The sequence below is a fragment of the Sphaerodactylus townsendi genome, linkage group LG01, assembly GCF_021028975.2.
Source record: "Sphaerodactylus townsendi isolate TG3544 linkage group LG01, MPM_Stown_v2.3, whole genome shotgun sequence".
In the NCBI taxonomy this organism is placed as follows: domain Eukaryota; kingdom Metazoa; phylum Chordata; class Lepidosauria; order Squamata; family Sphaerodactylidae; genus Sphaerodactylus; species Sphaerodactylus townsendi.
The window spans coordinates 84,755,236-84,778,797 of record NC_059425.1 but is presented as its reverse complement, the minus strand read 5'-3'; the positions used below and the strand labels follow the sequence as shown (position 1 = coordinate 84,778,797).

General features: G+C 42.0%; 1 protein-coding gene across 4 annotated transcripts in view; it reads right to left on the bottom strand.

Annotated features, from left to right (window-relative positions):
* The window catches only part of B3GALNT2 (beta-1,3-N-acetylgalactosaminyltransferase 2), a 46,150-nt gene that overhangs the window by 12,710 nt on the left and 9,878 nt on the right, over positions 1 to 23,562 (bottom strand). For 3 of the 4 annotated variants that reach the window (XM_048485833.1, XM_048485846.1, XM_048485857.1), the window contains 6 exons: positions 22,742 to 22,842; positions 22,145 to 22,338; positions 21,151 to 21,246; positions 13,613 to 13,723; positions 6,781 to 6,859; positions 5,225 to 5,408 (listed from right to left, as the gene is read on the bottom strand). In XM_048485833.1, the coding sequence (XP_048341790.1) occupies positions 5,225 to 5,408; positions 6,781 to 6,859; positions 13,613 to 13,723; positions 21,151 to 21,246; positions 22,145 to 22,338; positions 22,742 to 22,842 (765 nt within the window). The remainder of the gene's footprint in view (positions 1 to 5,224; positions 5,409 to 6,780; positions 6,860 to 13,612; positions 13,724 to 21,150; positions 21,247 to 22,144; positions 22,339 to 22,741; positions 22,843 to 23,562) is intronic. The other variant, XM_048485840.1, reaches the window with a different exon arrangement.

Sequence of the window (23,562 nt, the reverse complement as noted above, 5' to 3'; positions counted from 1 at the left end):
GTATAACACCCTCCCCGTTTCCAAACACCACCCTCAAAGCGTAGTTGTGAATCTCCGTCCTCCGCCGAGAGCTCGCGGAGCCATGCCTCCTTGAATCCCTGGAGGAAGGGGGGGGGAGACGTCATTAGGGATGGCCGGAGGGGGAGGAGCGGCTGTTGTTTGTGATGCGGGTGACAGCTAATCCCAGCTGGGAGGGAGTAAGAGCGATTGCATGGGATGTCACCATTGGCGAAGTGTTCCCCCCCTCCCCGGGGAGGCGGGGAATAGCGCATCAGCCAGTTTGTTGCTCTTACCAGGAAAGAAATGGACTGTGAAAGAGAACCTGGAGAAGAAATCGGCCCAGCGTAATTGTTTGGCGGGCATTTTGGCCGGTGTAGACAGGGCAGCTAGATTCTTGTGATCCGACCAAACTTGGAAAGGGTGCTTGGCTCCTTCTGTAGCCAATGGCGCCAAACACTCAAAAGCAGCACGATAGCCGCGGTCTCCTTATCCCCCACAGTCCAGTTCAGTTTCAGCCCCAGAAAACTTTTTGGATAGAAGTAAGCACACAGCGCCAATTTGTTATCTTTATTTTTTTTTCTGCAAGAGGGCGAAGCCTGGCGCTTTATCCGAAGCATCCACATGCACGATGAAGGGAAGAGATCTGGAGTTTGGGTGACCAAAATTGGCTCTGTGGTAAAAGCTGTTTTTAGCTGCTGGAATGCTGACTAGCATTCCTGAGACCAGAAAGGAGAGCTCCGGGTTTAGAAACCTGCAAGTCTTTGCCTTTAGTGCGTGGGAGATCTGTGAGTGATAAAAGGTGATCTCAGCAAATCCAGGAATAAAGTCCACGATAGAAATTGGCAAAACCTGGGAAGGATTGTAGTTCCTTCCTGTTGGTGGGGAGCAGGCATTTCAATTACGTGACTATTTTCACTGGGTCCATTTCCAAACCCTCATGAGAGATCCGATACCCCAGATAATCTACGGAGGAGCGATGGAAACAACATTTTGACGAAACTTAACAAAGAGGGAGTTATCTAGTAAGCGTTGTAAGGAGCTTCTCGTATTAGTTTCTCATGCTCCTCCATGTTTTGTGAATAAATTAAAACATCATCTAAATATACGACCACCCCTTTGTATAACAGATCTTGTAAAACTTCGTTGATAAGAGCCATGAAAGCTCCTGGGGCTCCAGCTAATACGAATAGCATTATTAAATAGCCGTATTGGTCCAAGCTTTGTATTAAAAGCTGTCAAAAGTGTTCATAGCGCGTAATCACGGACTCTGTAATAAGCCTCTCTAAAGTCCAATTTGAAAGTAAAGATCAGCCCTTTGGCCAAAGCATCCAAGAGGTCTTTAATTGAGGGCAAAGGATATTTGTTGAATACAGACACGGCATTCAATCCGCGATAATCAGTACAAAGTCTTAACGAACCGTCCTTCTTTTTAACTAATACAGAACAAGAGCGGCATGGGTATGTTTTGTGGCTCTTCATTATAAATCCACGAGCAAGGTTTTTTATCTAAGAATGCGCAGAGCTCCTTCTCTTCGGTGGGACTCATGAGATAGATTCTACCTTTGGGTAACTGAGCTCCGGGTTGCAGTAAAATTTTACAGTCAGTATCCCTATGAGGGGGCAATTGGTCGCACTCCTGTTCTTGAAACACTCTGGACAAGAATCTCTCGATACGCCTCGCGGGATTTCCATAGGACCAGAACCTGCTTGAGTTTCATGGGACCAGAGGAACGAACAATACATTTAAAGCTTTGGGACTCATGAGCACCGTTCTCAGTGGGAGTTAGGTTCCCACCCCCGTTCATGTGATCCCCACAGGGAGGATCCAAGTGAATTGGAGGATCCGTTCTTTCCATATGATGGTTGGATTACCGTGTAGGAGCAGCCAAGGCGTACCTAACACAATAGAGTGTTTAGCAACAGGAGCAAGGATGAAACTTATTTTTTCCCAATGGTGTTGACTGCTTGAAATACTGGCTGGGTTTTAAAGCGTGCGGGACCTTAGCCACTAAGAGGAGGCTACCATCCATTTAGATTGAAGGGAATGGGTTTCACCAAGGGGACTCGGTCTAAACCGAGTTAAGTCAACCACTTAATGATCTCATGAGACAGTGCGAGCAGCCCGAGTCCTAGTGCGGAGGCCCAGAAGTCTTGGCCGTATGTTTGCCAGGGTTGGCTAAGCGCGGTCAAAATGAGTAATGGGAGCACTGCCTTCACTCACCGCATCGGAATTAGGGTTAATGTCTTCCAGGTGCTGCTGACAGGCAGAGCGCTACTTCTCCGTCCTCGAAATCTTCCTCGATAGTGGCTTTTAGAGCGACCCGAAGCGGTGGACCCTGATTTCCGTGGAAGCTTGGCAGCATACCCGGTCGCGCGTGTAATCCGGAGGTTGAGGTTTTTGCTTCTTTGGAGCGGTTGGCAGCCAGGTGGCCAGGGCCCCTACAGTAAAGGCACAATCCCCATGCGGCGACGACGTTCGGACGATAGTTTCAATTCTGCGGCGGCCAGGAGTTGACTTCACGCGAACTTGGTGCTGGTGTTGCGGCTGGTTTTGGTAGCGCAGACGGTAAAGAGCGAGCAGCGACTTATGATCCCAGTTCAATCCATTCAGCTACTGTCGCGGAATCCGGATGAGGATAACCGTTTCTCGCAGTTTGATATCCCATGCCTTCGAAAAAAAGTACTCACATTTTCATGCGTTCCGGCCAATCTGGAGGAAGTTTACTGGCAGCTGCACGGAATTCCCGGGCATATTCAGCGAAAAAACCCGGTTACCTTGCTGGATGGTTTTTACTATGCATTATGGCAATGTTTTCTGCATCAGGATCCTGGAAGCGAAGGCGTAGCATACCTGGAGGAACTTATGCTGAGTGTCGTCAGCCTGCAGTGCGTAGAAATGCCGAACGAACCATTCGGCAGCTATACCATCCAGCACTGATCCAATGTCACCGGACTTTTTTTCACGTTCAGAAGCGATATGAGTCATCATACTCTTGCATATGGGCGCCAGGTTGTAGGATGAAGTAGGGAAGATTTCGATGCAGTCCCGTCAAGCGAGCCGGGATGGGCGGTCTGTAAAATCCTCTTTCAACAGCTTCAGTAGCGTGTTGAGGTTGTTGCTGCAAAGGGTAAAGTGGCGGGACTGGCCCGGAACCGGGAGTGGCTGAAGCGCCCGAGGTTGGGGAACCGCTGGAATCGGACCTCGAATTACCGTGCCTCCGGAGAGGAGAGGAGCTGGAGGTGCCCGGGAGACTCTATCTGGAGCCCTGCGTCGATGTAGCCAGCTGTCTTGTAAAATCCTGTTCCAGATTAGGCAATTCTCTTTCTTTGCGTGTTAGAGCGTCCTGAATGCGCATGCTGGGCCGCCCTTTCCGCGGTCGGTGGCTCGTTCATCACCGTTGTATTGCTGTAGTCGGTTCATGCCGTGTTTGGATAGCCCTGATGCCTTCTCGCTGGCGTTGTAAATCCATTTTCGATTGATCCAGTACTTTGTCATGGATTGTCAGATTCTGCTGGAACTGTCGGCGCAACGCTTCTCTTTCGTGATCCAACTCCATTTTGGATTTCTTGCGTTACTTCTCCGCGGTCTCGTTGCAGAGTTTCGCGCTCAGCCTCTTCCCAGAGTTAGCATGCGTTCGCGCTCCCAGGCGAGTTATGGCTTCACGCAGCAGGGCCACTTCATGCGTCCTGTCTTTCCTTCGAGGGAGCGAGTAGGAGCGGGTCAGAATTAGGGATTAACGGTTCCGTACCTCAGGCGGACTCTTTTTCGATTCCTCCGACCGCTCCAATGAGCTCTTCCATCCGTTCTACTCTGCCCCCGGCTCCGGCGGGGTTTTCAGTGTGAAACCCCTCTACCGATCACTCATCCGAATCCTACGCGATCATTGTTCCAGCCTCAGCCGTAGTTTTGGAATGCGCCCCGGTGCTGTAATGCCACTGCTGCTCCTTAGGAATATCATCAAAGTACTTGTCTAGTGAAATCTTTCCATGGATTCCTGGGTGTCAGCATGGATGGATTTGTCAGTCCCAGTTCCTCAGGGACTGGATTTGCATTTAGAGGTTTGTGAAATCCACTTTCGTTGTCGGAGGGAAACGAACCCGATGTCGACAGAGGAGGTTCCCGATCCCATGGATAATGCGCCAAACGCTTTGCGTGCATCTCCACGTAATCGGACCTGACCACCTTGTTCATCCCAATGAAACAAGGGCAAACTTGTATGCTGTCTCTAGGTCTGTGGGGTCCGAGATCACCAGGGAAATCGGCCCATCTCAGCAATCTCCTAAGCTCCTCGGAATCTGGAAAGACCAGCCTCGAAAACCCTCTATGGGGGGCTATCGTGCCTTCCACATGGTCAAGAGTACTCAAAATCTACTGCATAGTCGGAACACCAGAGATCCACTTCGATGTAACAGTAAAGGTTAAAATGAGATTCCTGTCATAATGTAAGGAATTCCAAAGAGCAGAAATAAAAGGCTTTTGAATATAAGTCCGTTTATTCAGACATCTTAGGTGCTAATAACACACACCTGCGATATGATACAGGAAATGAGACCTCCCTACCAAACTACAGGTTATAACGTGCACTTCGAAGTCCTCCTCCTGGGCCATCCGGGCCCATCTCATGAGAATGGAATGCTCATCCTGGACAGCAAGATAAGCCGTCCACCAAGGTTGTTGCTGCCGAATCTGGCCCGTCGCCCGGCTGGAGGCATTCCGTCAAGGCCAGCTGGCTGGGAGAGAACCAGGCAGAATTGCCATCCTTACAGTATCCCAGAAATCAAGATACACAGGGCATAACAGAGAGCTACCAAGGGCACAAAAAAGGTTAAGTAAAAAATAAGATTGATACTTTTGAAGGTTCACACAACAATGCAACCCTTGGATTACATGTGCACTGCATGTGATACTTTCATTAATGATATTACAAATTAATATACTGGTATTATCTTAAGACACAATCACATTTCACACAACACTCAAACAAGCAAGGGATGAACTAGTCTCAGGAAATGACTGTATTTTCTCCAAGGAATAAAATGTGTATTCATTTCTGGGAAATGTGATAGGGCCAACAACAAAAAAGTGCAACTAAACAGGAAGACATACAAAATGGGCACATAAAAGAAACAAAGGATGCATATTAATTGCACTAAAGCCCTTTGCTGCAGAGATGCCCTTAGTCATTTTAAGCCACAAAAGTCTTAACAATCTTTCCCAACCTACCATCGATAGAAGTTTAATAATTTAGCTGGAACATTTCTGTATGTGTCAACAACATCAACAAAAACAATATCATCATAAGTGTTGCTTTCATCCTTCAGTAAGGCATCTTCCTCTTCAAGTTTATTTACATGATGCATAATCCTTTCAGGGCGACTCTGCAAGCTTTGTAAAAGGGACTCTCCTTCTGAAAGAGAGGCAGAAGTTGCTGAGAAATCTTTATCAGTCATATACAGCATCCACCTGGCCATTATAAGCAGGCCATATTTTTAAATATCTCCTCATATATCAGCAAGAGTGCAACTAGACTGTCCTTGAGAAATCCAGGTACAGTTTTCAAAGGCAGACACACAGCAGAGCATCAGTGTAATCAAGATAGAATCCTAGCACTGAATTGGAGCCAAATATCGTTTTCCACCGATGGAGGGGAGATAATTTTTATTTATTTCCTTTCTCCCACTAGGGACCCACATGTTTGCCCTCAGGAGCAGCTTTTTAGGGAGAGAAAGAGGGAGAAGGGAAAGCTCTGTTCCATCACAGAGCTTCACAACACATTGTCTCTGTTAAGAGTTTTCCCTTTTTTAGGGCTACTGTCCCAGATTGGCACCCTTAGGCACATAGCAAATCCCAGTATCTAAAGATAGGCTTGCCACCAACTCCTGGATCACCATCGCTGAATAGAAGTGGCAGCAACCAACCCCACATTCTCCTCCTCTCCAGGCAGCTGTGAGGATTGCCCTTCATGGACCACTCCCCCATCCTCAGCTGGGCAGCTTGGTTTCCATGCCAAGGGAGAGGACATGCGGCAGCAACTGCCCAATCACATGAGTGGGCAAGCACCCAGTGATGGCAGCATCAGCAGTTCCTGCCCCTCTCCTTCTACACAGCCATGGAGTTTAAACTGCGAGAAAGCAGCACATCTCTCCACCCCTCTCCCAAAAGAAGAGCACAAATAGCAGAAGCTGGAATTCCTTTTTTTCAATTAACAATCACCAGGCAATATGGTGGCAAGAAGATGCAACAGCAACCACCATTAACCCTACAGTTATGTGAAACTGGTCTGGAGAAGGTGGAAGAACAGCTGCCACCACCACCCGTGAGGCAGAATTTTGCCTGTCCTATTTTGCAATGTTGATTATTTATTCTGAAGTAAAAAATAAATAAATTGGGCTCTGCAAATTAGATATGTGAAATGTCAAGGATGTGTACTCCCACATTTGCTACAAATAGAAATAATTTTTTCTATGTATTAGAATATGATTCTTAAAAAATCCCTGAAATGATGCTTCCTCAGATACTAAGTTCTGACAAACCTCAAAGCATCCCTGGGAGCTGGGGCACCACATGGCCGTGCACCATCTACGAGAGCAGGCTGCAACTTGCCAGTGACACTACAACTATTCCTAGTCAGATGTTAAAATCCCATAATACATAAACTTGTACATGACCACTAAGATATAGAGTATATTATATATAATCTTAGACTCAATGGAGTGAAGCTCATCAGCCAACATAACTATTTTCTGGATTAAACCTGTTCAGAATATTTGAATACTCACCTTGAATTGTGTAAATAAAACCACCTGCAATCCCCTCCACGCCTTGTGTAAATTCATGGGGCAATGATCCTTCCCCTGCCTATTTTACAGAGTAATTAATGATACGAGAATTAGTTAAGTTTTTCCTACATATTTAACTATAATACAGTGCTAAAACAGTTTGGAAAAGCTTTGATTGACAAGAACACTGAAACATTTAAGGCTGCAAGTGACCCAAGAATTTTTTGTTGGCCATCCCAAATCCCTTCACAGAATCAGAATGCCCAGCACTCTTTGTAAAGAATAATAATGTTCAACAGTCATCAGCTGGTTCATTTGGTCACTTTTTAAACATATAAAGATACTGTTTTTCTGTATTTCTTTAAAAAACTGAATTCCTCATTAAAATTAAACAATTTAGATTCTTCATGAATGCTTCAAGGGTTTCTGTCCCCAACTCATTAAGATTAGCAGAGACCAAGCATCACAAACCCAGGGATGTAGGTATAGATTTTTAATGGGGTGGGTTCGGGGGGGTACACCACCACCCGCCCCTGGGGCATGGCCACACCTCCCCAAGCCCTGCCCCGGCCTCAGTGCTTATAAAAGCAACACTCCTAGGCCGGGGCAGCAGACTCCCCTGCCCCCCCCCCGGTTGGGCTCCCAGCCAGCAGCACCAAACTTTCAGGGTATCTTTAGGAGACTTTCCTGATGATACCACCCAGGTTTGATGAAGTTCGGTTCAAGGGATCCAAAGTTATGGACCTTCAAAGGTGTAGCCCCCATCTCCTATTAGCTCCCATTGGAAACAATGGGGGATAGGGCACCTCCTTTGGGAGTCCATAACTTTGGACCCCATGACCCAAACCTCATCAAACCTGGGTGGTATCATCAGGAGAGTCACCCAAAAAATCCCTGAAAATTTGGTGCTGCTAGCCTAAAAACTGCATCCCCTGCAGGTCAAAAACTGAAAAAACACTTAAAAATACAAAAAAACCCACAAACGGGGGCAGAGCTTTGGACATGTAAGGGGGGGGGGTTCCCTTGCACAAATCCCTTAAGGAAATCTTTTATTCCATTCTAATACTTCTCATGAGAATAAATAAACCAACTTGAAAACAAAATCAGGATATGATGTAGGGAGACAATTGTGTTTAAGCCTCAAAACCATAACGTTCTGATATACACATCACTCATGAATCAGCATTTACTTATTCAAACGAGTTCTTTGGAATTTAAAAGTAAAATCACTTACAGCCCAATCCTTGGAAGGGCAGCAAATGGGCCAATAAAGGGCCGCGCTGGCATATTTGTACCCTCCACCAACTTAAGTGGCACCTCTGTCAGCAGAGAAGGCAAAGACACTGGGGGCCAGGCACCCCACAGCTCTGTGGCAGCCAAACCTGGAAGTGGATGCCGCTATGCAGCTATGTTGGTGTCCAAGTGGATGCTGGTGCAAAGGAAGAGTCAGCCAAGGCATCCCGGAAAGGACCTGAAAGGGGGATGTAACTCCATTCAGGAGTGTTTTCCTGGTGGCCGTTTTTTTTTTTTTCCTGTTTTACAGCCTCTCCTCACAGTTTGAAAATCCTCAGGAGGCAGCATGGTGGCAAAGCCATTAACGGCCTCCAAAGCTTCTGAACTGGGCTGCCCATATACCATGTCAGAATATAAAGGTGAGGAAAGGGAACAACTTCTGTGCTGGTGCCATGTAACACAGCCCAATATTCACCACAGGCTCAGCAGACTGAATCAGTGAGAGGATGCTGGCAACATCAACTCACCAATGAGTGATTTTTCATTGTGCTTTTGCACAGTACAGAATTGAGCAGTGGGGCATCACTGTGGCAACCATGCAGCCGAAGAACTGGAACAAACTTGCACCAATTGTAACTGATTCATAATAAAACTTTAATTGATAAGCAGCATAAGAGTATGTATTCCCCAGATCCATACTGCATCAGAATACCTCAATAATGCTTTTTGGTGGGAGGAATTGTGAGACGTGACTATTTTAACAAATGACAATTGCCACTACTGAGATATACCTTTTACAGGAACTCTGCTACATTGCTACTGCCCTCTTTGCAAGGGTTCTCTCATTAACTTGAATTTGAGTAAAATGAATGTATAGACAGAAGTCCCTTGCCTGAGAGACTGCAGAAGTCCCATTTGAGGTCCCATCTGAATGTCATTTGAAATTCACATATGGAGAAAATCAATCAGAGTGCTTTTCAGTTTTCACGATTGTCCACTTGTGTAAGTATTTTGTAGAATCCATCTTCGAATCTCTGTGTTCAGGGAAGGCATCCAGCCTGATCAAGATGCGCCTAATTCTCGCCAGCAGCTTCAGTGAATCACAAACTAATGGACAATCATGGTACCATGGCTGCAATCTGTTCATTTCCCAGAAGCAGGAGCCCATGGGGACATGGGGTATCCCATGTCTCTTGGCCCCACCCATTTGATCACGTGGGGGGTGAAAAATTGTGCCCCCACATGATCAAGCTGTTGGCCCCCCCCCCCACCTCTATTGGAGGCCACAGTAGGCTCCTGGCCTGGCACCGGCTCCTGCTGTGATCCCCCACCTCTACCGGAGGCTGCAAGCAGCCTGCGTGCGGCTTCTGATGGAGGTGGGGGGTCCGCGGGAGGCTCCTGGCCTGGCACCAGCTGCTGCCAGCACCACCACCACCTGTTTTATGTCTGTACGCCTCTGCCCAGAAGTAAATTTAGTCCATGACCTTTGCATCTCACGAAGGATGTAAAAGCCTTTATTCACAGCAAGGGAAGATGGACCATTTTGTGTTGTCAGTGGAAAACATTCTCTTTCATGTAGCATTCAAAGACAAGATTCCTAAGGTGAGTCAAGCTTATTGTAAACTAAGTGGACTTGAGCGTAAAAGATAAAAATCCTATTATTTTTTCAAAAGTTTGTCAGCTCAGTAGGTTGGGTTCAATGATGCATAAGTGCAAAAAGAAATCTATTTAATGTAATTCCACTGCGAATAGCTTGTGCAACATTTCCCGCTCTCATCCTTGTTTGCCCATATACACAATGACATATGCACACACAAGACCTTGAACAACTATCTCCTCTGTCTCCTGCACTGTACTCCTTGCAGCCATTTCCAGAAACAAGAACCTTCTAGGTTCACTGAATGAAACCCCAGGATTGATTGCACAAGAGGAAATGCAAGCGATGATACCATATACTTGACTTAAAGTGCCTACCATAGTCTTTTTCTTGTGTTTCCACATGTGCAAAATTTCCCAGAGTTCTAAAGGCCAATAAGTGCTGGCAGGGGGCTGATGGGAATTAGAATTCATACGATCTGGAGTGCCATGCTTCTGCCACCACTGGTCTAGTGCATTTGAAAATCTGGCACCGGATCCAATCCATCATGTATCTGCCTCCCAACCTCTACACATTCTCTTGTTTTGTAACTAGAGTATTCTCCAAAAGCCAGGGTCCCCAACTCTAAACACCAAGCTAATGTCCTCCACTTGAACATGGAGGGAATAAGATATGCACAGTTGTCCTTTTGAGTATTTTGATGATATGAACAGGATAAATAAGAATACTGTGAAATTAAGGACTTGGAACATTGTGACATCATGACACTGGTAAGTTCTATTAGACTTTACAATGGGAGATTAAAGAAGCTACATTTGCTGATTTTTTTTGCATCAGCCTATTATTTAAAATCATGTCTAATTTGGCCCACAGCAGTAACCCACAGCAGCCAATACTTAAATCGCTGTTTGTGGATCCCAAAGGGAATCATGTCCGGTACTAATGATGGAAATCCAGCTACTACACAACTGAAATGAAAGGTTATAAATAAAACTCTGTTAACAGCTTCCCTAGGGAGACATAAAAACCAACTGCTAGAGATTATCCTCTTACTCTTTCCCATCCAATAGAGTTTTAAAGAAACAGTCAAGCATGGAGAATATTTTGGAACATTAACTTGAAAATACTGACAAGATAGGCACTGGTCCATGCATACAACATACTATTCAGTCTCCAACAGTAATAACAGGAAGTGAATTAGAAAGAAGAAAATGCCATGACACCCACTACATGAATTCCACACATTGCTACATTTCTGTCATTCTGAACTTATACCTTTTAATATACAACCATGCAACAAAATCTAAAATACTTTGTTCAGGGAATATTTACATTACACAAAAAGGAAAAAGTTTGTTTTTTTTCTGGTATTTTATCACATTTTATGTATCTATATTAGTTTCTTCTTGACCACTCCTCAGAAATAATTTTGAATTATATGAACTTATGAAACAGCTTTATACCACGTCAGACCATCAGCCCACCTAGACCACTAGGAATCACTCTGACCAGCAGACATGTCCCCTCACTTTAGTGATAATCTTCTCTCTCTCTATATATATATATTTAGAATTCAGAAGGACACAGTACTCAAGATATAAACACATGTAGAAACTTTTTTTCTATTTTTTCCCTAGCACTTTTGAATTTTGTTATAATAATTCAAAACAATTTGTTCTAGATAAAACTGTGACCTAGAGTCTTATGCTGAGAACACAATTTAAAATAACCTCAGAAGATTGACTGGTAATTAGCCACTCAATGTTATGTCATCCCTGGAGAGTTTTTTTAAAAGTGTAGATTGGTATAATTGTACAGCCCGAGAAACGTTCAAAATTCTCAGGGAGAAGGGAAATGATCCAATGGCAACATTCTGATTTGCCAACAAGTAATAGTTATAATATTTATGACACTCTTAACAAAATACTGATGACAATGAATCAGTTCCATTGGGCTTAGAATCTAAAAAGATAACAAAGGTAGGTAAAGGGAGTAAAGCACAGGAAAGGAAAGGATGAGAGAAGGAGATACAGAAGCCAAAGGTCAAAAGTTTGAGAACGCAGGTACATTTAAATACATTTTTTAAAAAAATTGTAAAGAAAAAAGAAGTGGAACACTGGAACAGTGTTACTGTAATATAACTGGTATTGTGGGGCACTGAGCTCCACAGAAAAGGTGCATAAAAAGAAAAAGGAAGATACTTGAAATAAAAGTAAAAGAAACTGAAGCACAGCCTAAATAAACGCAGGGTGGAGACAATGAAGGAAAAGAAAGAAGAGCCCAAATGTACAGATTTTAGAAGTGTAAAGCAGAAGCTTACACCAGACATTATAAGAAACTAGAAGGGAGAATATAAAGGAAAAATGTGAACAAAATGAGATAGAGAAAAGAACATAAGAACATAAGAACAAGCCAGCTGGATAGACCAAAGTCCATCTAGTCCAGCTCTCTGCTACTTGCAGTGGCCCACCAGGTGCCTTTGGGAGCTTACATGCAGGATGTGAACGCAATGGCCTTCTGCGGCTGTTGCTCCCGATCACCTGGTCTGTTAAGGCATTTGCAATCTCAGATCAAAGAGGTTCAAGATTGGTAGCCATAAATCGACTTCTCCTCCATAAATCTGTCCAAGCCCCTTTTGAAGCTATCCAGGTTAGTGGCCATCACCACCTCCTGTGGCAGCATATTCCAAACACAAATCACACGTTGCGTGAAGAAGTGTTTCCTTTTATTAGTCCTAATTCTTCCCCCCAGCATTTTCAATGTATGCCCCCTGGTTCTAGTATTGTGAGAAAGAGAGAAAAATTTCTCTCTGTCAACATATTTCTACCCCCATGCATAATTTTATAGACTCTCCAATCATATCTCCCCTTCAGGACGCCTCCTCTCCAAGCTAAAAGAGTCCCAAACTCTGCAGCCTCTCCTCATAAGGAAGGTGCTCCCAAAGTCCTCTCTATCCTCAGTCCCTTTCTATATTGCCTCCTTCTCGATTTGCATCTCTTTTTTTCTATCTCTTCAATATTCCTTTGGAGATGTGCATGTAATTTCAGAATTGAACACAGTACATCCAAGTGCGGTCGCATTCACGGCTTTATATAAGGGCATGACAATCTTTGCAGTTCTTATTATCAATTCCTTTTCCTAATGATCCCCAACATAGAGTTTGCCTTTTCACAGCTGCCATGCATTGAGTTGACATTCCCATGGAACTATCAACTAAGACTTCAAATCCCTTTCCTGGTCTGTGACTGATAGCACTGTTGACTCCCCTGTAGAAGCGTAGTAGTGTGAAGTTTGGATTTTTTGCCCCTATGTGCATCACTTTACATTTTGCTACATTGAACTGCATTTGCCATTTCTTAGCCCACTCACCTAATTTATCAAGGTCCGCTTGGAGCTCTTCGCAATCCCCTTTATGCGGTTCTCACCACACTACATAATTTGGTATCATCTGCAAACTTGGCCACCACGCTACCCACCCCTACTTCCAGGTCATTTATGAATAGGTTAAAGAGCACTGGTCCCAAAACGGATCCTTGGGGGACACCACTCCTTACATCTCTCCATTGTGAGAATTTCCCATTTACACCCACTCTTTGCTTCCTGTTTCTCAACCAGTTTTTAATCCATAGGAGGACTTCCCCTCTTATTCCTTGATTGCTGAGTTTTCTCAATTGATTGCAACTGAGTAGTTGAGTTAAGTTGGGAAAGAGAATGAACCAAGAAGAAGGAAACTGAAGAATGCAAGCTAGGAAAGAAAAAGAGAATAAACCAGCATTTTTGCAGTAAGATGAGAGAAAAGATAATGGATTTTACCAATGTTTAAAATTAGTAGCAATAAGTGTTGAAAATAACTTGAATGCAATCAAAATATATTTGATAAAAATTTAAGCACCAGAGCCCTCCGGGGATAGGGCGGTATAGAAAACTAAACAATAAATAAATAAAATAAAATGTTTACCAAAGTGCTGTCATTATAAAAAGCAGATGGAATAAAAGACCAACCGTAGTGATTCTGAAGACGCCTCCTCCATCATTCACCATCACTTTATGAAGATTTCTAGACACAAGGCCTTGAAGATCCTGGCTTTCCCACACAATAGTGCCTTCAAAACTCTGCCAAAATAATCCACCACTTGGTGTTAACAACATATCTATATATGCACATACACACCAACACACTACGTAAATAGATTTTTCAAGTCTGTTAAGGCTCTCTGGAAGGTTTAATAAAATAGAAGCATTGCAGTTTAATTCTACTGTACAAAGCCTCACCTAAGAAAACAGCTGCTTGAACCCTAAATACTGTATTTAACATAAAGGAAAATCAGAGTTAGAAGGGTACTTGGTAACAGACCTGAAAGAAGTTGTTGTTTTTTTAACCTACTTGCCAGAACAATGAAATAAAACCATCTGTGGGTCATGCAATATATGCTATCAGTATCAAAGCTCAACAAAAGCCTCAAAGTCAATCCCTTGTACAGTTGTTACCATCATTTTTTTGGCGAAATCATCTGCTAGTTTATGTTCAACGCCTCTTTTATTTTAATTCATTATCAGTCAATTTTACACTTGCAAACTGTTGCAGTATAAATTTTTGTAGGGCATAAAGGTTCATGGCATAAAGGCAACCAAGGAACTTTTTTTGCTGTCTAAAAAATTATTTCTAAGTCTGCATCTTTGATAAGCTTTAAAAAGAACCCACTTATGATCATATCACATTGGGCACAGCCCTAGATACATGGTTAAGGGTGAAAACTGATATTACAAAGGAATAAAGAGTTTCCTCAGAATATTAATGCAAAAGCAGGGGCAGCAATTGCAGTATCTAAGTGTTTTCCGCATGGCATAATTACACCGGGGTAGAACCAGGATCATCAATTCCGGGATAATTTTATCCTGGCTCCTCCCTTTGCACAGCTGCATGTTTCCATGAAGGAATCGAGTTAAGACCGGGATGAAATATTCACATTTCTTTGGCTAGAGCCTGGGACTTCTGTATTCACACTGCAAGTGTCCCACATTCTGATTGGCTGTTGTTTTTGAGTGGCAGCTACAAGCTGAAAGCCTCTCATGCCCATCCCGGGATATTTGGACCATATGGAAAATGCCACAGTGTGAGCAGTAAAGGACATTTAAACCTTCCCCTACAAATCCCTCCCCCTCTTAGTAGTTTTTAGAGGTTGCTTTTTTTTCTCAGAGGAGTTCTGTACCAGAAATGAAAAATGGCCACAGGTGGAAAGTAGAAGGTGCAAGAGGAGTTTGGAACTGTATTTTATTTTATTTTAATTCTTTTACATTTTAAACCCTGCCCTTTCCTGGCCATAGCCAGGCTCAGGATAGCTTACAAACACAGCTTAAAATAAATTAGTCATAACATTAATTTAAAAAATAACAATATTTAAACCATTAAAATACAAGATATTTATCATCCAAAATGGTGATTAATTGGGTATCCAATTGCGGGTCCCAGTTCAGGCTAACAATCTAGCTATACCTGTCCCCCCATAAAATCAGTTACCGTGCGGGTAGGGGAGGAGAGGGGACAAAGTTGGGAGGGGGGTCAGCAAAATTAAATGGATTCATGCTAGATTCATGCTGTACTTCTTCGTGGTTCCAAAGTAGTACAGCATCACTCTAATTCCCTATCATTGCAGTCAAGACTGTTATTAAGGGAATTGTTTGGTTCATACATGCTTTGTGTACTTTTTGTATGGTGGAAGGTTTTGTATGTTCATACTGTTCTAGGTTATTAAGGCACCTTTATTACTTTTTCACTTCACTAAGTAAATAGTGTAGCTCAACACAGGAGTATTGTTGTATGTGTGTAGCTGATAGTAGCAGTCGGACTGGCGGTGGTTGGTTTCATTATTAGTTGCTAGCCAAATATCCTTGGGGCCAGGGACCACCAAGAGGTTTCTACTGGAGAAACTCCATGAGCAGTATGGAAAGACGTGGTCCCAAAGATACGAAGATCCCAGACAGCTCAATCAGCCAAATCTTTCCTTTAAGTGCCCTAATCACCACAAAGTAGGATGAAACCTCATGTCTGCTCAAACAATATATAGTTCTGCCTTTAGAAAGTACAGTCAAACAAATCAACGCTAAAATAGTTCAGTGACATATAGTAGAAAGGAAGTCAAATTACTGGACCTCAATGGTCTCTTCCAGAAAGCTCTAGTCAGTCTGATTAAACACACTGCATATACCACTTTGCTTTAATTTGCTTATCCCCCTATTTTATAGCTCCATGCAAGTTTAGGCAGGTCATACTATCTTTTTCTTTTAGCATACTTTTGCGTATGCTTCCCTCATATATCACTTACTCCACTTCAGTGACACGGGGAGAAAAACAACAAACTCCAGACTAACCACAGTTTCTTCTCCTGTTCTCACCTGGGAGAAGACTTTTCAGTCTGCTTTGGGAGTGTGGGGAGAATGGAGGAAAGACCCACAACTGAAAGTGCCCAATACTTGTGGTTTGTAGGATCTAACCATACTTTATACCTAGGTCTCCAGCCCAAAAAACAAATAGTATCTTGTATCAGCAGAAAGCAAGTTCTTGAAGTATAAATATCCACACATAGCACAAAACAGAGTACAGCTTTCAGCAATACACAAATTGAGTACTGAACTAATACAGGAGCATCATCTCTTGTCTGTCTTTTCATCTATGAAATTCTAGAGAGTTTACTGCACAGTCATTTATACATTTTGATTTCACGCTGGGTTTTTCCATCTATTAAGGAACAGGAAGGGGAAAAGACAAAGAGGAAACTTCAAATATTTTGCAGAAACTTCATTAACTTATATTTCTAACATGCACTGAAATCCAGAGCCCTTTTCTGCTCACAGAAGTATGCAGGCAAATTATCAATGACACTGCCGTTCAGCTTTTTTTGTTCTTTTTTGGTAAGCTGTCCAATGAAAAACTCAGGGCTACAGAAAGGATAATGTCTGTGGCTCATCTGATACATCATCTACTTTTTCACATTTAAATGCCACCCTCATAGCCTTTGCACTGATGAACACAACTGAACAGGTGTATTGACAAAAACAGCTTTCTTTAAAATGTCAAATACGATGCCTATTGTTATTCTGACTCATCAATATACAAACAATAGATATGGTTGAATCAGAGACAAGCAAACATTGTTTTAAAACAAGCCTCTAAAAGAATTCAATTTCTTTGACTGTTTATTTTGGCTGTAGTTTCTCTTATCAATCAGTTTGAAGCTTTCTAAAGCAGTATTAATTTGGTCTGACAACTGATTGTTATGAAGTTATTTCTTTTACCTCTGTTGGTCTCCTTTAGAATACCAAAAGGACAGGTGCGCTTCAAACAAGAAGACAGATGACATCTACCCACTCACTCCATTATACATTGTGCCATTTCCTTCTCCACTATTTAAAACAGAGTTCCAGGCAGTCTCTAGGAACAGAAAGGCAACCCCCAAGGTTCATAGCTAATAATACAAAGCCTTAATTGCAACAGGAACTGAACAAGCTAAATATGATCTTCCCCTCCCATAGCTGCATGAGGCAGGCTGCCACATTCTACAAATTCCTAGCATTCCTATTAAGACCTCACTAAACTTGCCCAGGCACAGTTAGTGAATGTCAGATTCCCCCTCCTTTAAAAAAAAGAGTCATATTATTTCTCTCTCACACACACGGCCACCTCACACATTACATGGAAGCAAATGTTTGTCACAACCTGAACAGAAGCCCATGAAAAAGAGCCACAGACAATCTGGATCTATATATCAAATATGCTTGTAAGATAAATTCAATTGTCACATTTACAATTTAGAAGGTATATATAAGATGGCATGTATGCATTAATAGCAATGAAATGGGTCAAGATTATAATCCATCAAGTAATTCTAAAAACGTACGAATAACCTCCTACAAAAGGCTTTGCACCATGCCAATTTCTGACCCTGGTGGATAAAGTGCCCCCCCACTCCCGAATGTGCACTAATCCATCAATCCATTCTAACTGTTTTGCTGTAAGTGGGAAGTCTTCAGTCTTTCTGTTTAAGTGATTGGTTTCGTCCTTTCTGTTTCCTACTAACATGTGAAGCTGCTGGCCCCAGACACTTTTATAAGAGTGTCTGCCTCTTTCTTGTCTCTGTTTCTCTTCCCCAGATCTTTCTGTACCCCAGGTATCCTCTGAAGGGTATGGAATCTCAGAATCTCTGGTGACTTTAAATCCTACCATACTTGAGGGAGGGATAAGTAATAATTTTTAAGCAGTGTGTGAAGCTCTCCTGGAAGAGCAAAAAAGAAAATAATGACTGAATCACTTTTTGAACCCACTCTCTCGCACCTGGTTTTGACCCATTAGCTATCATTTTATTCCTGATTCTGGTTCGGCAGATCTTGGGGCTTTATTTAAGAACAAAATAGATCACAGAAGTCTGAAGTCTGTATTTGGTGTGAGACTAAAACTGCTACTTTAAACAAAGTTTGAATAATTATTTTCCTTTTATTAACACACTTAGTACAAGTGTCAATTAAATCAGAAATTATTTTATTGCTATGGGGAATAATGTTATTGTTATGGGCAACTTTAAAGCTAGTGATTAGAAAATTACAGCTGGCTATGAAGCCCAGCCACAATCTGAAAATCCCTGCTTTAAAAGTACCTTTTCAATAGAAGTTGAAGGCAGTTACAACAAAAACCAAACACTTAAACCATTCTTAAAAACAGTGTTCTTAGCTCCCCTGTTCCACCCTAGGAAATCTGCTACACAGACAAGCTATATCACTATATTTCTTCCAGAGTCTTAAAACTGCAGTTTCTAGAAACAGAAGAATACATACACAGGGTTCTGTAAAATCAAGGCTCAGATTACAGGCATAAACATTTTATTTAGCACTCAACAAACTACTGAATTAATAACTAAAATATTCCTTAACTCTAGAATGTTGCCACCTGTCGTTTTCTCCCTGTCTCCCATTCAAAGGAGCCTGAACACTTGTGATGCCACTGCAGCACAGCAGGCTTCATTTCCCAGACTGATCAGAAAGAAAGCCTTGAAACTGCCCATTTATAATAATGTTTTTATGTCAATACCTAATGATAATCTATAAGGCAGTTTGTCCTCAACACAAAGGATTAAATTCTTCACAGGTCAATGAGGAAGTTGGTTTTTATACTCCACTTTTCTTAAAGCAGCTTACAATCACTCTCTCCACAACAGACACTTTCTGACCTAGGTGGGGCTGAGAGGGCTGTGAGAGAACTGCGACTGGTCCAAGGTTTCTCTGCAGGCTTCATGTGGAGGACTAGGGAATCAAACCAGATTCTACAGATTAGAGTCTACCATTCTTCACCAGTATACTATGCTGGATCTCCTGTAATCTGCTTTACCCAAAAACTATGACATGCATTTAAAACAACATTTGTTTTAATGAACACTTTTTCAACCTTATTAGCCTTCCTCCTTACACTATGTAGGAACACACTAGTGCAGTTCTGTTAGCAAAGTTACATGCTACCCTTATTTGTTCCATAACCACCAAAATAATTCACAATCTGGACATCAACTGTTAACTCCTTGCTAGAGTCCTACATGACATAAGAACATAAGAACATAAGAACTAGCCTGCTGGATCAGACCAGAGTCCATCTAGTCCAGCATTCTGCTACTCGCAGTGGCCCACCAGGTGCCTTTGGGAGCTCACATGCAGGACGTGAAAGCAATGGCCTTCTGCTGCTGCTGCTGCTCCTGAGCACCTGGTCTGCTAAGGCATTTGCAATCTGAGATCAAGGAGGATCAAGATTGGTAGCCATAGATTGACTTCTCCTCCATAAATCTGTCCAAGCCCTTTTTAAAGCTATCCAGGTTAGTGGCCATCACCACCTCCTGTGGCAGCATATTCCAAACACCAATCACACGTTGTGTGAAGAAGTGTTTCCTTTTATTAGTCCTAATTCTTCCCCCCAGCATTTTCAATGAATGCCCCCTGGTTCTAGTATTGTGAGAAAGAGAGAAAAATTTCTCTCTGTCAACATTTTCTACCCCATGCATAATTTTATAGACTTCAATCATATCCCCCCTCAGACGTCTCCTCTCCAAACTAAAGAGTCCCAAACGCTGCAGCCTCTCCTCATAAGGAAGGTGCTCCAATCCTTCAATCATCCTCATTGCCCTTCTCTGCACTTTTTCTATCTCTTCGATATCCTTTTTGAGATGTGGTGACCAGAACTGAACACAGTACTCCAAGTGCGGTCGCACCACTGCTTTATATAAGGGCATGACAATCCTTGCAGTTTTATTATCAACTCCTTTCCTAATGATCCCCAGCATAGAGTTTGCCTTTTTCACAGATGCCATGCATTGAGTTGACATTCCCATGGAACTATCAACTAAGACGCCCAAATCCCTTTCCTGGTCTGTGACTGTTAGCACTGACCCCTGTAGCATGTATGTGAAGTTTGGATTTTTTGCCCCTATGTGCATCACTTTACATTTAGCTACATTGAACTGCATTTGCCATTTCTTAGCCCACTCACCTAATTTATCAAGGTCCGCTTGGAGCTCTTCGCAATCCTTTGTGATTCTTACCACCCTACATAATTTGGTATCATCTGCAAACTTGGCCACCACACTACCCACCCCTACTTCCAGGTCATTTATGAATAAGTTAAAGAGCACTGGTCCCAAAACGGATCCTTGGGGGACACCCAAGTAGCAATTGACACTAACACTAACAATTGACACTAACAAGTAGGAATTAACATAAAATATATGTGTGAGATACCACTTGATGCTAGTTTCTTGTGTTTCTGCAAAGCAACCTTTACATACTGAGAAGCTATAAGTAATCATAGAAGCATAAAAGTACCACACCACAGTCAACATACATGTTTCACATTAATTATTACTTTAAAATGATTAATGTTGACATATACCAAATACTTTGGAACTATTTGTACATTTTTGAACTTAGCTTTCATTATACTTGTCTTGTATGCATTTCTATTAAAAGAACAGTTACTTCCATGGAAGTTATTCCAGGAGACATAATGGTGTTCTCTTGCTTCATTCATTACCATGCTAGCCATGACAGAGGCTAACGTTCAAATTTTATAGACAGAAAATGGTCCAACAAATAGTCCTTGGCTGACATGGAATTTGACTCTATCCACTATCCATTTATAATCCATGAAAGAGCTTTAATCTATAAAATTCTGGAATATAATGGGTCACTAATGTCTTCTCTTTACACCCTTTGAGCAAACCCTACTTTATCAATATAAAACTGATCTCTTCCACATGAAGACCTATTTCATTGCTATGCTCATGAATGCTATTTCCCCTCATCATTAAATCATTATGCTTGTAAGGAGATTTCATTTACTTACAGGATAACAAATTAAATCACTGATCTTTATGCTAAATGGGTGCTAATGTGTGACACTGCAGAACACTTTCAAAGCCAACAGTAACGGAACACCTTTTGGAAAAGGCTGAACAAACTTGAAACTCCCGTGGGGGAAATCAAACTACATGGTTAGAAATTGCACTTACCTCAGGCAGAATGAACTGTTCTACAGGTTTGTACCAAAGTCTATTCACTTGTACTCCACAACTAGGAGGACTAAAACGAGCACTGAAGAGTGCCTCCTACAAAACCAAAGCAACAAATTAGTAAGTCACATTTAGCAATAATACTATATATCCTTACTCCCTGAGCTAGTTTACAACAGAAAAACAGGGAAGATCCAAGACTTGGAAGCATGGAAATAGTGAAATTTCTCAGCTTCTCTGACCAAACTCTTCACACCAATTAAGTTAATATAGATAAAGATTCTGTATCTGGGTGTCCTGAGTATGAGCCATGTGGGTTCGGAGAGGGCTTACATACAACTGACTCTACCTAAGCTGTAGGTCAGTGGGACAGAGCGGTCAGACAGCCTAAGGAATTTTTATCTCTCTTGATCCCAGGCTCAAGAGGTTCTTTGAGCTATGCCCTGTGAGCTTGCAAAATTCTGTAGACCTTAAAAAGAGCTTCTAGGGACTTCTGCCCATATTTTTATATTTAGGGTTTGAATGAAAAATAAAATTCCAAGTAGAACATTGAAAGCACCCTCAAAATGAGGACACTGTTCAATAATAGGATTTAAAAACAAAGCTGTTCCAAAAAGTTAGCTTGGCGTATCTTTTTGGATGGCCTAGTAAGAAAAGAACATGCTCCTTTTTTCTGTGCCATGAGCTGCTAGTCTGTTTTTTTGGCAGAAGAGATCATGACTGAATCATCTCCCGCAACATACTGCAACATTTGGAGCCTCTGAAATGCTCACACTGCATACAGATCTCCACATACCACAATAAAACTATCTGATCATACCTAATTGCCTCTAAGAAAACTAACCTATTAAAAAATAGAACATTACAAAACCCATAATGCATGTTCACTCTTCACAAAGACCTTTTGCCTCTCCCGCAATCCATGCTTAACTTTGTCTGATTTAATATGGCTGTGGATTTATTTCATTCTACTACAATAACTATAGCATCATACCTCCTGTTCTGCCTGGAACAGTTTCACTGTGATGTTTCTCTGGAATCCTGTATCCTTAGCATCATAGAAAACCCCAAGACTTGTGATAATGATCGGGTAAAGGACTTTGAAATGTACACTGACAATTTTTTCTTCAGAAAGCACTGAAGTATCAACCTCAGGTAAAGTGAATGCTTCAATTTCTTGATTCAGGACTATTAAAAAAAAGAGCACAACACAAGCCTATCTAAAGAGGGAAGAAAGTGATCAAGATCCAGTAAAACTGGAACACTCTTTATCATACAAAGTACAGAATGTCTCCATATTAATTACCATCACTGACAAGTTCAGGAGATAATACACTTAGAAGTAGTTTACATATTAATCCTTAATAAATTTACCTGAAAGTAAGAGGGATTGGTAAGACTACAGACTATTTCATGGCTCGGTCTAACACAAAGGAACAATCTGTCACATGGACCTTTCAATTTTTTTTAACATAACAGTGGGCAGAAAATTGTGGTAGCTATAAGCGTACAGTTTTCAAGACTTTCTGTTTCGAATATACTTATGCCAAATTACCAGTTATCCAATACAAAAAAACACTGACATTCATACCTGGATTGGTGATATTAAGAAGTTTGCATGAATAAGGATCTTCTCGATCTTCCACTGGCACACCACATCCACGTGAACCAATTATGAACTTCACAAGGACACTAAAATGTCATTATGAAGAAGACTTACTGATTCCCATATTACCATCTTCAGAATACTAACTATAAGGCAAATATCTATTCCCCACACACTAGGATATACCGTATATACTCGTGTATAAGTCGACCCGCATATATGTCGAGGCACCTAATTTTACCACAAAAAACTGGGAAAACTTATTGACTCGCGTATAAGTCGAGGGTGGGAAATGCAGCATCAATCGAGGCATCAGTAGGTTAAATGTTCTGTAAGTGGAAAAGAGGGTCAACAAGAACAATATGGTCTCAACAATAACTTTAAAAGTACAAAAACCTTAGCTCAACCAGCAACCAAGCTAAAACACAAGAGTTAAAATCCTTCAAAACTGGATTCCTCATCATCATCTGTATGTCCAAATGTAACCCAACTTAGATTTTAAGAGGGATATTATCAGAAATGGAAAATCTACTATTAGCTTCCATTGTAAACAATGGGGGATGGGGCACCCCCTTTGGGGGTCAATAACTTTGGATCCCCTGACCCAAACTTCACCAAACCTGGCTGGTATCATAAAGAGACTCTCCTGATGAGACCAGCCAGGTTTGGTGAAGTTTGGTTCAGAGGGTTCAAAGTTATGGACCCTCAAAAGGGTAGCCCCATCTACTAATAGCTCCCATTGAAAACAATGGGGAATGGGGGCACCTCCTTTGGGGGTCCATAACTTTGGACCCCCTGAACCAAAC